Raw genomic sequence first — 16408 nt, 5'->3', positions numbered from 1 at the left:
CAGCTGCCTGTGCAAATATAATCAATAATAAAAATTTGCATTAAGGTTGCACCCAAAATCCCATTACTGGATAGGTTTCACATGCTTAAAAAGCCAGTAGCATCCTTGCTAAATTTTCCCTGTTAAGGACATACTCATATTCATTCTGATGAGCCCCCAGTCATCAAAGTGGTCATAGATCAACCAGGAAGCTCTGCCAAGCCCCTTGGGAACAGGGAAGGCTCATGGTTTATTTGCTCTACATTTCACCTGTGTGTGCATGGAAGGTCCAACACATCTCAAATGTACCTGCATCAACCACCTTCACTGACACCTCTGGAACACAGCACCTGGGCACATATTTCTGCCTGGGAAATAACACAGAGACATTGAGTAGCTTGAATTTAAAGGGACTGGGTAACAATGTTTTGATGTGAAATGTGTGTGCATATAATACAAACCAGAGACAGACAGGACCAGAGATGAAGTAAAACAGAGAAAGAGAATTTCAGTGGTACAGCTAGAGAGACAAGGCATGGCATAGAGAAACAGAGAGGAAAATGGGAAAAAGGGGGAAACCAGAGATCCGAGCAGGAAACACAAAGAGGAGTCTTTGTGACTTCTTGTGATACAGAGTGGTCAGACAAATGGGGCAAATGGGGAGAGAAAGAGGGATAGTATTTGTGGGAACAGGGAATGAGGTATGGGCAGACAGAGGCAAGACGGACAGAAGGGTCACAGGGCATGGAAGAGGTGTGTGTGTGCAGAGAAAAGGAAGGTAAAACACATATAACAAGTGTGACATAGAAAAGTTGTCTGGTGTCACATCCCTAAGCTTGCAAGTGAACCATTTTTGGACAGCTGAAACAAGTAAGGTGGAAAAGCCATAAAACTAACTCCAGCTGCTCACATACTCCTGGTTCTGACAAGAAGCTGGAACTCCCTGCACAAATAAATGTAACATCATCCACGTGCACAACTCCATTGCACATCACCTTGTCCCAAGAAGGAAAAAATAGACCTAATTGTGGTGACCTGCTGAGATCTAAACAAACAAGACACTTCTTCTGGGCTAGAGGCCTATTTTAGAACATGCAGACACGTGAGCTGCAGGCAGGGGTTTGGCCACTAAAGGTGAAGGAGGGAATAGCACTACAGCTTGCTTGTTCTGTTCTGCAGCTCCTTGGGAACCTGAGGGAGCCCAGATCTGGTAACCCTAAGACTGCACCTGACCTTGATAAAACAATTCCAGCTTTCATTGTCAAAGGATCAGAGACAGACACTGGGGCTGTCACAAGCTGCACAGCTCAGACATGTGTTCTTTATATGAATATTTTGATACCTTGTTTCTTCTGGTTGTAAACTAACTGTAAACTAACAACCTATTTCACACAAGCACCTAAAAACTTACTGCACTCATGTTTACAACTGATCCCAGACCTTTCTGGAAATGGCCTAAGGAAAAGAAAAGCATCCATCTTTGTAACAAGTTTGATTGGTGCCCCCAGCTATCACTTTTGTGCCTGATTAGTGGCAGTAGGCAGGTTTCTATTTATTTCCAAGCAGCTGCCAGAAAAGCTGCAGGCAGAGGTAATCCAGAGACTGCAGAACTCTGCTCCCTGTCAATTTCACACCAGCATTTTACTTTCTTCTTTCCCCATTTATTATTAATCTCTATTTACATCTAACTCCAGCTCTTAGTTAGCCTTTGCCAGAGGCTTAACCATTAGAGGCGACTGTGAGGAAGGTGTGGAAAGAAGGAACCGCCATAAATCAGGATTTTACTGCTCCATGGAATTCTAGCATGGTGAGAAACCGTGCAAATCTTGGGCTACTTAGGAAAAGAAGACCCTGTACAGGAGATCAGACCAGATCAAGTCTCCTTTATCCTTAGTGCTAACTATGTAAAGGAAACATCTATTTCACAGAACTCTCCTCCCAATCATGCCCAGTTCCTACTTTTTACACAGCTTTATATCCCTTCTAAATTTCTATCTGTTCTAATTCAGAGGAAGTTCTTACATTCCATGTTTTCTGAATCCACTAAGTCCTCAGGCTCAGTAGGACCATGTCACATAGGTTCCAAATAAGCACTGTATAAAAACATACTTTTTCCATCAGTTTTCAATGAATTGCCTTTTAATTTAATACAAAAAACAAGACCACAATCATTATGAAAAGATAAACAGGACAACCTGATTTACTTTGCCCTCTCCAAAGTAAACAATTTTAATTTAAGCAGCAGAACTAACACCAGTTGTTTTCTACTAATGATTTTCTTTTTAAGGCTTCAAATCTTTTTTTCATATCTTGCCTATTGCTTTTATCCCTTTTGAATAGGGATGAACAGTGTGCTCTGGGTGAAACAGCATTCCATTCATTTAATGAAGGCATTCCATTATTTTGCAGACCACTCCTTACACATCATAATGCTTTGCTCACTTGTTTTGGTCACTTTACTGTACATGAGAGGCCCACTCAATGTCATCTTTCCTTTAGAGGTAAAATGATTGCAAATCATTGCAAACAATGTCACATATATGTGCTGTGTATGATGAAGTTTCCCACAGCAGTGAGAGGCATTCAACTTATTGCACACTTTCCCCAGGTGTTCCCACAGATCCAGATGGTCTGCAATCCTAAGCAATACTCTAGGCTCCAGATTAAGTTTTTGGAAAACCTGTCCCAAGTCTTTTCCAACAACAGAAGCTTCAGCAGGCTAGCCAGCTGTAATATCACTTTACTCTGCTTGACAGCATTACTGTCTTTGTGCATCCAGTGGGAACGGGAATGTCTTTAGGAACTCAGAGAAGCTGTCTTCCACTTCTTCAGTGCTCAGTCATAATGAAGGCTCTTCAGTGTTCCTCCCCCAAACCTCTTCCTTTCAGAGAAGCCAGGAATCTAGAGGCAGGGAAGACAAGTTGTCATGTCAGAATCAGCAGGAGCTCCCTCTAGCCCACACTGTTACCAAGCCAACTGCAGCATCTTCCACCTCTGCCATCTCCAGAATCAGGGCCACAGTGCTTCAGCTGACTTGGTAGACGAGCACCTCTAGTTAAACACTGCACAACTCCACTATGGCTCATCTGTTCTCTGAGGCTCCCTAAGACTTTTTGGCAAGGGAAATTGAAAGCCTCAATCCTAACACAGTTAATGACAGATCTCAAAGACAGATTTCAAAGCAGATTCAAGTGCATACAAGAATTTCTCTTCCATTCATTTTTAAAACTATAAAACAATATAAACCAAGTCCTATCAAAAAGCTGTTGAGGCTTTATGCCTTGAAACCCAAGCATCAGCACTTCAGTGGCAGTTGAAAGTACAGTTTTATCAACGGCTGAAAGCTTAAAGAAAAACATTGGGACAGAAATGGCTGCAACAATACAAAGGATTAGCACTCCTGCTTTTGCAGCCCATCTGCAGACACTGCTTACACAGTGACAATGGATGTTTACAAAGGAAATCTACCTGAAACCATCAGAAACTTCTCTGGCCTTAACAGCATTTCAGACTGATTTTCAATCTAATGTATGTGTGAATCCTCAAAAGAAAGTGATGTGCTGCTTTCTAATACTGCATATCTGCCCTACTGGCATCATAAAACTATTTGATTACAGGCCAAAGTAATTTTTACCTTGCTCACTACAAACAAGCAGAAACAGCAGACCCTGTAGACATGCCCTTCCAAAACAATTCCACACATTCATAGGAAATACAGTCTATTAAAATGGAAGGAGTCAACCAAGCCCTACAAATCATGCCAGAAGAACATGGGCATGTATGGATGGTGTGGGACCAAAAATTCACAGCAGATTGCTCAGATTACACATGTCACTGGTAAGCAGAGAGCTGAAGAGCTTTCCCAAAATAAAAGTCCACTAAAAAGTCCACAGATTAAATTTACTTGGGGTTTTCAGGCCCAAAACGCAAATATGCAAGGTATTCATTAAGGTACTGGTCTACTCATCTCTAAAAAGCAATCATCTCTAAGGACAAAATCAGGCAGATTTTGTACAAAGGTTCACCTCATGAAAACTGCTTTGGGAATTTAAAGAGGAAAAATGCAATCATTATAACTAAGAAGTACCTGAACACCATAGGTAAAAAGTTATCTGCTTTATCATTTCTTACAAAGTCACTAATTAAGAGTAACAATTATTTATTTATCACATATCTGATTGAAGTCATAGCTGTGAACAATTTGAAACTTATCATTCTTTTCATCCTGAAGAATTTTATAAAAGAAATACCTCAAAACACGAATGATTGTAGTGACCTATTGTAGGAAACCCACAAACACATTGGTAAGGGTTACATTAAGTAGGTAACTTCAAATGATAACATTAAGAGGTTCCATTGAAGCCTCCATTTCCAATTTGGATTTTGCCTCTTTAAACATGACTGTTTGCTGTTTAAGATTTGTTTTGAGCTCCTGTCAGGGAGGTAGACAGTCATCAGCAGGCTTCAGTCTTTGGCACACAGCCAAAAGGAATATATAGTTAATCCCTGGCTAGCCACTAAATAGGATCAAATGATAAAAATAAAAATCTTACATCATGCATCAAAAACAACCAGCACACAAGCAGGTTTCTGCATTAAGATATTATTCCCATGGAAGGGAAACTTCCTTTCAGTAGAATGTGGGGAGGAGAGGGGAATAAAAAAAGGTATCATGCAGAAAGAGGCAAAAGCAAATGTATTTTCAAAAGGCACTACAAAAGCGCTCAAAGAAAGGAAGCATTTTGTAACCTGTGACTATTTCCCCCCCACACCCCAGGGGCTTTCAGCACAGCTACCTCTAACAATGTACAGGTGTGACTGTACTTCAGAGATGCTTTTCATGGTAATTTGCAACACCTTTACATAAGGTAAATGCAACTTCACTACTCCCTGCATGGCAGAGTGCATGTGGAGAGGTGGGGGACACAAAAGATGAAGTGGCCTGTCCAAACCAGAAGGCATTTTGCTAGTACTTCCCCAACTGGCTGAAAACAGTTAATTCAGTCCTTTAGGAATTAATTACAAGCTGATATCATACTGCCATTTTCCTTGTGCCTCCACTGAGTCTCTGGAAACTACCTCTATTAAACATAAACTCTCGTACCAGCGGTACAAAAATTCCCTTTCATTGACCTTCAGGATAGCATCTGTGGCCTTAATCTGCAACCAAGCAGCCTGAAGCTGACAGAGCTGAAAAAAATCATATTTGCCCATTTTACCTCACTCTTCCAACTTCTACTATGTTAGCATACTTAAGTATTTCACTGCCAATGGCTTTACAGACAAATACTTCAGCTGACAAAAGTCAGCCATTCTTCTGTCTAGGCTTAACAGCTGTGCTCCCAGAGATACAAGAATTAAACTACCAGCACAGATTGTCATTTAGGTTGCAGGAAGCTCGTGTTTTAAAGAGGACTATGTCAGCAGTTCACATTACACACGGAGAAATGAAACAAAAGAGGAGGAAAAGTGACAAACCTGATTGCCATCTCTTAAGACGTATCTCTTCTCTATGACCTGGGAAAAACAGAGAATGATCTTAGCTTGCACAGCACGTGCATAACCTCGGATTGCAACCAACACTTCACACATGAGCACTGAAACTCAGGGCTAACTGGGACAAAGTCTGACCTCACATCTCTGCTCCAGGCCTACTGCTTTAGTGCAATGATCTAGCACACAGCAGTTGCCACCTACAGCCATTCTTAGACAAACTGTCTAATCATCCTTAACTTCAACATAGCCCTCCTGGGTAATGGAGGTGATGGTTTGTGTGCCTCCTGCTACAGAATCAGTTACTCCCATTCCCTCTGCAGGGATACTGGTTCCTACTACTGCACAGCAGCCCCACTATGCTATTTTGCCCAGAGGATGCTTAAAACAGAGCATTCCTTCTCTCATTTGCACAATAGACCTTAATGGTCCCTTTTTCAGGAAGGGAGAATAATATTCTTAATTAATTTCTTAATTCCTAAAGGTTGCTTTAACTAGGATCAACAGAACTAACCAGTCTTCTGTCTCCCCACATTACTGCCTCAGAATGCTGCAACCCTTCTGACCTGCCAGACAACTTCAAATGCATAAGCTGAGTGTCGTTGCACATTTGTGAGTTCTTTTTCACTGCTCTATGCAGATCAGGAACTAAATCTTCAAGCAGATCATCTATCTCCTGTAGGGTTCCAAAAGCAGATCAATCTTTGGCCCTCCCACACCTGGCTTGAACCGAGTCAGAGAGTGGAATGTGAAAGGAGCAGCTTAAACTGTTGCTCATGCTCAAATCCCAGCATTTAATGCACAGGATAACAAAACATCATTTCATTGACTTACCTTATCAAAAAACCTGCTTAGTTTGACAGCATTGGATGAGCCTGCAGCCAGATAACGAGGATTGGTGCAGTCCTAGAACACCCAAAAGACAAGAACAAACCAAGCACAAGGAAATCAGCACAAGGAAGCCAAACACAAAGAAACAGAACATACCCCTTCCCCTGACACACACCATCAGCAAGGGAAAACAACGGATCTGCTGATTTCTGCTCCACAGTCACTTCAGAGAAAAGACCAACTGCTCTGTGAATCTACTGCAGAATTCTAAGCAACCCCTCATATGCTTCACATATTCCTTCCCCCACCAGCTATACAGTCAGACAGGGATTTGTACAGGCTACACCTGAGATTGGGAGTGTGTATACAAGCATTCACACAGCACATGTATATTTTTATACCCACAGATCTATATAAAGTCATCTTCATGTTTAATTCAAAGACAGTATATATTAGAGCTATTAAGAAGAAAATTGAACTCCCAGCCAACAATTCAAAGCTCAAGGGACCTTATCTAATACCCCTTACATCTCCCTACAGTGAAACAAAGATATCTGTTTCATCAAGCAAGGGGCAGAGCCAACAGAAATGTGAATGACTGGCACTACTGGAAAAATCTCCAAAAGCCAAATTTTTGTTACATCTTTACTTACTAAAAACTGGACTCACTCCTATACAAAAGAAAAACAACAAAGATGACAAGGATACAAACCAAATTTATCTCTTCAGCATTGAAATCCTCAGCCAAGAATGCTGTTCTGGTCAAAACTTCATTCCTCTTAGTTTCTGGGATCTGATCCAGTTTAGTTCCTATTACCAGCAATGGGATCTGGTTATCACCAAACTGTTCACGATCATAGTCACTGATAAGGGAAACAAAGACAATCCTGAATGAGGCAATGGCCATGTAAGTGGGCACAAGTACAACATCACCTCCCCTGTGCCTCTCAAAAAGCAGTAATTTAATTATTAACATTTATCTAAGTTAAAATGTGCAATATCTTTAAATTAAGGAAGGGCTTCTTCATCTAAGTCACTACATAGGAACCCAAGCTTCAATCACTCTCCTTAGCTAGGATAATCACTTGTCTGTCATTTTTACCTACACCAAGCTTTCTAGCAAGTAATATTACAACCAACAGCAACAACTTGAGCAAGAATTGCTGATGGCTGAACATCTGTCCTTGACAGAAGTTAAACTTCTGAAAATTAAAACAAAATTGTGAAAAACCTGTATGTGGAGACACTGGAGAATTTTGCAGTTTATACAATGCAAATCCTCTTTCCCATTTCCTACATTTCTACAGAACTGTTCTGTGTACCAGAACAGACAGATAAACAATTGATATTTTTCCCTCAAAAAGCTACTCCTCATTATTGCCTTCCTGCTCACATGTGAGGTCTAGCAATGATTTTAAAACCTCCTTGACTTGATGGATGACAGGAGCGAAGAGCTGCAGGAGGAAATCCTTGACAAGGTGTTGGAGAGCTAATTATGAACATGCTATTTAAGCAGAGTTTTCTAAGCTCTTTTAGCCACACTCCTAAAATCACTCCCCCATCACCCAAACCAAAAATGTTTGAAGTGAACTTCCTCAGTCTTGGGACATGGAAGGAATGCCTCTTTGCCTAGACACATTATTCCATAACATCTCCTGTACAATGGCATCTCTCAGTACAGACAATCTTGTAACTGGGGACTGGAGCCACTCTCACAGAGGCCTCAGACAAATAAAGCAAGGTCCCAGCCACCCAGTTTGGGGATCTGCTGTCAGAATCGCCTGATATTGTCTGGCAGTATAAAAGAACAAGAACAACCAACAGACAACTTTATTTGACATTCCCCATTTCTTTTTTTCTTTCTTCCAAGTCTAAGCAATGTACTTTCCTGTGGAGACCAAGTACCCTTAGAGAGGAACAAAAACTTCTACAACTGCTTGGAATTACCATGTCTGAGCTCTGCATGTTTATTTTTCACTCACCCATTTGTCACAAGAACTCCTGTTGGAGCAACATCTCTGTTGAGTGCTTCCAAAGACCAGCGATACAAATTCTGGGATGATTTCTTGTTGGTCAAGTCATGCACTAAAATTATCCCTAAAGACAAGACAGCAAGGTGCCATTTAAAGATACATATTCTCCTCCTTATCTTACCAAAATGACACCCACAGGTTCCCAGATATCTGAGAATGAAGGGATGTATAACCAGTTCAGTTACAGTGAATAAGTAAGGCTGAAAAATATCAGGATGCAACAGGTTTTTTAAAGCTGCTTATCAAGAACTGGCTAAGAGCTAAGAGAAAAATCACATGAAAGCAGGAAACAAACAACCATCTCAGGCTTTAATCTGCAAAAGGCTTGCAGACATTCACTGATTCTACTTCTCATGATACCGAAATTCTATATTACTGCAGCAGAAAATTTAGCCTTTCTCTGGTAAACATAATTATTTTTATCCCACCATCTCTTAAGTCTGAAGGCTTTTTCTTTGTTTTAAAAGAGTTCAGAGAGAACTACTGCATTTTCAAGAATTAATGCTATACATCTGGGGAGGTATCCAAAGGGGAAACAGACACTGACAAAATTTCACAGTCCACTAAATGGCTGGTAAAAGCATGAATTAATAAGACTTACTGTAGTTAAGATTAAGTTTCTAGCATTTTTCATTACCATGAGCCTTCAAAATGTAAATTCTGAGACAGAGTCAAGCTTCCTAGCTGTGCTATTAACAGACACCCACTTCTGATAACCACAGTTCCTAACTCAATTACCAACTCCTGCTAGCAAATTTCTTCTATTTATTCACACCTTCTGCAATATGTGGAATGTTCCCACTTCCTCCAGACTTCAAACTATCACCAATTCAAGGACAAAATGGAATGATATCCCTTATCTGCATTAGGATTCATTCTCAAAACCCTTCACAGCCTACAGGTGGAAAAAAACTCACTAATTTAGTCTTTCACCATAACTTCCAGAGGTGCCACCCACTGCTATGAACAAACCACATTTCCACAAACATTTTCCACTACCCCACATGACTGTGCACAGACTCTCCCAGGAGAGTTCCCAGCATATCACAGCTGTAGCCCTATTTCAAAGCATTTATCTCAGTAACAGTATAAAAAGGCAACTCTGCTGCGTGTCCACCCCCAGTGTAGAGAGAAAATGCCTGATACAACACAACTTGGCCTACAGCAACAGATCCAAAGCCACTGCTGCACAGCCTGTGAGAAACACTCTCCACCTCCACACACTCTCCCTCAGTTATGTCTTTGATTAATCAGTTTCCTCATCTGCTTCACCTAAAACCTGCACAGTTAGCTGCACCAGCAGAAAAAGACTGCCAACATCCAAAAAGAGCAGGCAGGACCAATGACTCAAAGAAATGCTCCTCCCACAACAAGGTCTGCAAGCCAAAGCCTTACTGCCCAGTCACTGTCCTCAGCTATCACAGTCCCCACATCAGGTGGAGAGTCAGCAAAGAGGAAGATCTGTGGATAATCCCAAACCAAAGTGTACCAGCCTGGTCAACAACCCAGCAGCCTGCTCAGCTGCTGCCACAACCAAACACTGACTGGCTTCCAGACCACTGCAAGCCCAGAAAGCACAAGCAGTCAGGCAGAAGAAATGCATTCATCTTCTCCTCTTAAATCAGGTCAAGCAGAGGCAATTTGTGAGACAAGCTCTAATGGAGAAATTAATCTAATGAAAGAAACAAGACCCAAGGTTAACTACCAAAGTCAACACTCTTCATATGCAAGCTGTCTAATTAGTATCTTTTGGGCAGTGGAGATAAATAACTCTATTTTAATGTCATCAATTATAATTCAGATGCACAAGTCCAAGACTTCATTTCCTAATGGGCTGTTCTAGGGTATTTCCAAGTCTGACCCACACTCCTTGGCACACTGTAGATTTGGTATCAAAAAGAAATCAATTTTTTTTCATATACCAAAGAGGCTTGCTTTGAGAGCACAACACAACTCAATTCTCATGCACAGAAATCCGATTAATGGTATAAGCAAGAGGTACCTAAGTTTCTCTCTGAGAAAGGAGGAAGAAATAACTAGTTAGTCACAGGCCAAAAATGTTTATTGTGTGGCTTAACATGTTATTGAAAAGTCTTCAAATGAGTGGGAATAAGCAAAGAGAATCAAAGAGAACACTTGAGCCAGATTTTCAGAAGCAGTTCTTAGTCTGATACACATCTATTTTTAGTGAACTATCCCGGGATAACAGAAAGTAACAACTGAAATTCTGCACTGTTATGTTTATAATCTCTTATTTACTCTTGTTAGAGACACAGATGAACTACTAAGCTTTTAAGACAATATCTCAACAGAAGGCACAAAATACTACTTCCTACACATGCAGCAAGTTGCAAGATTCAACTCTTAAAAATAAGTTGGTAAGCTAAATGAGCAGAGGCAAGATGGTTATCAGCATATGGCAATTTTATGGGACACAGTTCAAATTTGCCAGGGTAGAATGTAACTATCAAAGTTCATAGAAACGGAAATAATAATTTTTCTGCTGTAAGTTTTACAACCAGACAAGAAAATATAAATAATAAAAAACCTCTCAAAAAATAGAAGTCATATTTCTGCAGTTTATCAGATCCAGAAAGGTGAAGGCAACCACTGCACCTTCAAACCCTCCCTGCTGTGCCAACTGCACAAGACTGAAGGGAAAGGCTGATAGAGCCCATCTGCACAAGTTTGCCTGAAATATCTGCTGTTCACAACTGAATCCATAAACTTCTGCCTATGAATGGTATCAGGTTTGTTCCTGCATAAATCAGAAAGGAGAACAATGTGGCCCTCAGGCAGGCTGCCTGGAACTCTGCCCCAGGACCAAGGGACAGCTCCTCACAGAAACAGTATTAAAACCACATTTACACCAAGCAAACTTACCATTCAGCAAATTATAGAACACTGCTCGTGTGCTTTTCACACTGGTGGCACTGCCCACAGAACCTCCAACATCCCACAGCTCAATGTAATAGGTCTTCTCTTCTGGAGTTCCTTCTTTGTAGTCATGGATCTGATGAAAAATTCACATGATACATAACCACAGCACCATGTCACAGGAGTTAATCCACTTGGCACTTACGCTTTCAGCTGGATTATTGCACTTGGATAGATATTTGGAAATTCTCATGCTGACACTATTCCAAACTTCTCAAGGGGAAGAGAGATGGAAGGAGCCAAGCAGCAACCATTGGACACCACAGAGATGGAGATCACCATCTCATGTGAGAGGGAGCCTGGTGAGTGCACAGGGAGCATCTCAGTTGTAACAAACCCAACATCTCATTATGTGCTCAGACACAGTGTTTTGCTAAAGCAAATGGAAAAATTAAGGTCTTGACTTCTTACAGTTGTTAAAACCCACATGGCAGCACTGCAAGAATATTAACACAGGTGACAGACACCCGGATTCCAACTGACCACATCTTTTTCCTACCCAAACTCTGACATCTCAACTGAATTAGTCAACAACTTCTGCCCCCAGATCAGCTGAGTAGTTTTGCTCCACAATCAAACAGGACTGCCATGTTTGTCTCCTCAGATTTTGGAAATACATTTCTAACCTAAGGCAATGCATTTCAAGGAGAATGCAGCAAAGAGTGACGAAGGAAGAAAGCATTCATCAATGTCCCATGAGGGCTGGAGGCTGGGCCAAAGAACTGCTGGATGGGCATCCCCATTCTTCCCACAGCAGGTCCTGCAGCAAGTAGTCAGGAGGAGAAGCAACCCCATGGTCACAACTGTCACCAAAACCCAGGAAATAAACTCTCTAACCCAGATAGGTTAGAAAACCAGCACTAATTTATTCAGCACTGAGGTACCTGAGTAGCACTTCGCCAAGTTTTGGTGCATCAGTCACCAAAACTTACAACTGTTTATACATTTTGGCAAACAAAGGAATTAGTGCTCACTGGCTTACAAGTGACACAGTTCTCTTCCTTAATTAGTATGGGATCTTCTATTAGTTATTGACTTTTCACTTCTCATGCTGTGTAGCCCACATTTTCAGCCTTTTTATTATCTTTTTCCCAGGTAGGGAGAGGCTTATTAATTGTCTGTTAGTTTCTTCTTCAACTCTGCTTTCTGTGCAACATGTCTTTGTGATTCATAAATTCTGCATTCCTGTGTCGAGGTCTCAACAATAAATTTCTCCTGCCTATTTCCTCACTCAGGTCTAAGAGCACTGAAGCATGCCAGGCCCTAAATTTTAATTTGTTTTTCTAACACATGAGCATCTCCCAGCGTTTTCCTGTGTTCCCACAAGCTAAATGAGCGAACTGTTTTTCCCCACTGTGTTTGGCTGACAATTTGGCTGTTCCTTGCCTGTTTCAGGAATTGGCCACCCTGTAACATGCCAGTGGCCACTGCAGCAGGGAGCAGAGCTACAAGTGACAAATGTCTTGTCTGGTTGTGACAACCTGGGAAGGTCAAAACTTGCTTACACAAGTGCTTGGCTCACATCTGACGCTACTTACACCAGAAGATTAAGCCCACAGCAAAACACATGATCAAAGTACACCTCTTTCTGTGGCGGTAAGTAATTGAAATAAAAAGTCAAGGCCCTTCCCTTACACGTCAGGCTCAGGGCCACCGAGAGACCGTGCACGTCACCTACTCGCACATCCACGGAGCAGCCCACTGTCCAGGACGGGTTTCCCAGCACCTGGTTGTGGCACAAGAGGTGAACGAGGGACGATTTCCCGACACCTGCAAGTGCACAGAGAGAGAACAACTCCTGGGAGGCGGTGCCAGGGTTACAGGTGGCGAGGCCGGGAGCAGCACTGAGTGAACGCGGGCGGTCCCGGCCCCTCAGCGGGTAACGGGGAGGGAGGCGAGGAGCAGATGGCCGAGGAGCGGCCCCAGGACAGACGGCCTGGGGACACGGACTCACCGGAGTCGCCCAGCACCAGCACCTTGACCCTGTCCAGAGCCGCCATCTTTACCCTGCTTAGCAACAACGCCCGGCCACCGGGGCGCCCGCCAATCGCGACTCGCGTTCTTGCTGCTCCTCCCAACCTATTGGCTGTCTGCTCGATCGTCCAGGGCGGTTCTCCCTTATGATTGGCTTAGCCCCGGTGAGGGCGGGAAGGTTCTGTTCCGTGCGGGCAGGCGATTGGCTCATTTCCGTGTCGCTCGGCCCGCTGGGCGGTGCGCGGGCAGGGAGGGGGGGCGGTGAGGCGCACGCGCGGGCGGTGACGGCAGCGGCGCGCGCGGCGGTGACGCGGGTGGCGGAGCCGCTGGAAGCGCCGCCCGGAGCCGGGAAGAGCTGGAAGCGGCGCCAGGTCAGTGCCGGCCCCGGGGAGCGGGGTGGTGCCTGCGGCCCGCGGAGGCCCCCGGCCCGGCGCTTGGGTGCCGCGGGGCCCGTGCTCCCCGCACGTTGTGCCCGTCTGGGCCCCTTCCTCGCCTTGGCTCCTTCCCACCGTTTGCTGTTCCTCCTGCGGTGTTTGTTGAGGCTTCTTTGTTTTATTTTATCTTTTTTTTCTTTTTCTTTTTCTTTTTTTTTTAAAGAGGTTCTACCGACCTCCTCTTGCCCTACAGAATCCTACACAGTTCGATGTTTAAACCTCAACACATAAATGGGTAGGGAACGGGAAGCTGTGCAGGCGGCACAGGGGCTGTCCCCTCTGACTCTGACCGGTCCGGGAGGTCTGAGCCGTTCGTGCTTTGCAGGGAGATGCAGGGTTATGGGCACCTATCTCAGGGGGAGCTGACTGGCAAAGCCAGCTCATTCCTGTTTGCCGGGTTTGAGCCAACCAGCCAGCTGTGTAACCATGCAGTGTTCCAGGTCAGCAAGGTGAGGTTTGCTCGGCTTTTTTCCTTCTTATTTTTGGTCATTTTGTTTTATATATATATTTTTTTTTTTTTTTTTTTGGTGTATTACATTTCCTCTGGCCTCAGGAGCGTGCTGGTTCCCCGAGAAGCAGGCAAACACCGCATCTCATAGAGACACCGAGCTGCTGTTAAATGGGTCCAGCTATAGGCTTGTGCCATGCCAAACAATGAACTTCAGCATTCTGGAAAGAGTGTTCAGCCGTGCACGGCTAAGGTGCATTTTCTTGAAGTCTAGGTAGCTTAAAATTTTTCATCCACAAAAGGTGGAATTTTTTCTTTCATCTTTTCCAGTGCAGTGGCATCCTCTCTTATGTGCTGGTTCTGCTGGTCGTCAGAGTTCACCAACAGCTCACTGAACTGTTCAAATACTTAGCAAAAAGGGGGGGGGGGGGGGGGGGGAAGTATTTTTCTACCTTTAAGCAATCAGTTTGGTGCACGGGATGGTGTTGTGAGGGCAGAGCCATGTGCCCGGGAAGGAGCACATGCTTTCAGGCAGGAGTGAGGCTTGATGGGAATTGCATTCCTGCCTTCCACTTCCTGTGACATACAGCTCACTTTCTCACAGGATGCTTTAGGGGATTCTTCTGAACAAGAAACTGTGTTAATTAAAGCTTATCTGGTGTCTTGCTACTTAGTTTCTTTGTTTTTTTATTGCTTGTATCTGCTGTATATACCCATGTGCTTGCACTCTCATGCACTAAAACTGTACTGGACCCAATACTTCCATAATTTTTCATTTTCTTTCTGAAATTTCCAAAAGGCAGTATTGCTCACCTAATCTGTCATGATGAAAAATGTGGTGTTCCAGGTCTTATTGAATCCAAAATGTGAAAAGCAATTATTGCTTTTTTTTCCTGTCAGAAACGTAGAAAGGAATGCTGGGGTTAAGTTCACTGTGCTTTGGTGTAATCATGACTTCCTAGGCTTGGTATGTGAGAGAAATGATCTTACTTTCTTCCCGTTAAAGAAACCCCCAAAACCTTACAACTACATTATGTGAAGGCTGATGATTACACGTCTCCAAAATAACACATATTGTCCCGGTAGGTTCAGATCAGACTGTAAATTGTAAGAGGTTCTGGTGTCCATAATTAAAATTTTCTAATAGCATCACATTACAGCTAGGTTAATTTGCTACCATGTGGGGAAAGCTCCCCACTCATCTACATCCTTGGCCATGCATTCTTTTCTCTTTTTTGTGTTGGCTCTAGTCTGGTAACTAGATAAATGATTCAATTCTTGAACTTTTCCCCTTTGACCTCTCTGAAATGTCCCACTTTTTATTTTGGCGTGTTAGCTTTCCACTTTTTATCAATTCATTCTTGTTGCTACATGAATACTGAACTGCCAGAATTAAGACAGAAGGGTGTGGGGCTTGTGGCTAAAGGCAAGGAAGGAAAAGAAAGACTTCCTTAGGGGAGGGAGGTGTCATTTGACGTAAGCTGCAACAGGAAATTTCATCCATTTGTGCACATGCACACAGGTGGTCCTTTAATTTCCTGACACCTTGCTATTGTTTATGCTGGATTAAGATTATAAAAGTGATTGAGAATTACATCCTGAGCCCAAATTGTTCAGTTTCTGCCCGGTGTGGTCAAACCTTGTGGCTTTATTACATCTGGCTCTGTGTGTTTTTACTTGTGAAATTAGGAGATAGCACCCTCATTTCAACCAGGCCTCTCAGCCTTTCTGTGTGCAGCTGCAGCACAGCTTCTCATCCTGAGTGAAGAAAACCCTTTGATACCTGTGGCCTCCTGGTTTCAGTTTATTGAAAGCCAACATGAAGATGGGATTTCAGTGAAAGCAGATTGTTCTTTTCTGCCCTCATACTTCAAGGCAGGTCTTGCAATGAAAATACACTTACTTCTCATCAAGATGTAGTGCAGGAGAAAAGCTGAGCAGCAGTATTCATGAACTCTCCAGGGAATGAAACTCAGTAAGCTCTTGATAAAATGTCAGAAGATTTTATTTTGCAACTGATGTGGGATAAAGGCAGTTCTGTGCTCACTACAGAGAAATGCAAGTGAAAACAGGACTTGAAAGTGGAAGATTCTGTGCCCTTTTCTGGAAAGGATGAATAGTATCTGAGGTTATATTGTACAGACATTGAAAATACAGATGACATGTTTTCCCCCTGTAGTTTTGAAATTTATGGCTTCCTTTCCTGTTGTCAGGAAGATTCAGGATTACTTTTCTTAGCTTAACCTCATCGTCTTCTGAAAAGCAAAATTTTAAATCTG

General features: G+C 42.9%; 2 protein-coding genes across 3 annotated transcripts in view; one reads left to right on the top strand and one right to left on the bottom strand.

The window, feature by feature from the left end:
* Nucleotides 1-2108: 2108 nt before the first annotated feature.
* On the bottom strand, nt 2109-13273 carry RABL3 (RAB, member of RAS oncogene family like 3; the record flags this gene model as incomplete). The annotated part of the gene is made up of 8 exons (XM_084224299.1): nt 2109-2880; nt 5458-5496; nt 6307-6378; nt 7016-7166; nt 8286-8400; nt 11220-11349; nt 12952-13043; nt 13228-13273. The coding sequence occupies 8 exons, from the start codon at nt 13271-13273 to the stop codon at nt 2815-2817; spliced, it is 711 nt and encodes a 236-aa protein (XP_084080425.1). The 3' UTR covers nt 2109-2814.
* Nucleotides 13274-13441: 168 nt separating this feature from the next.
* GTF2E1 (general transcription factor IIE subunit 1) overlaps nt 13442-16408 on the top strand; it is a 48898-nt gene continuing 45931 nt past the window's right edge. The window contains exon 1 of one of the 2 annotated variants that reach the window (XM_084226124.1): nt 13442-13618. The gene's annotated coding sequence lies outside the window, so the exon portion shown is untranslated. Of the gene's footprint in view, nt 14131-16408 lie in introns of both variants that reach the window. The other variant, XM_084226123.1, reaches the window with a different exon arrangement.

Source organism: Fringilla coelebs (genome assembly GCF_963513975.1).
Source record: "Fringilla coelebs genome assembly, chromosome: 2".
In the NCBI taxonomy this organism is placed as follows: Eukaryota; Metazoa; Chordata; class Aves; order Passeriformes; family Fringillidae; genus Fringilla; species Fringilla coelebs.
Note: the sequence above shows the minus strand (reverse complement) of the source record. Positions and strands in the feature narration are given on the sequence as shown.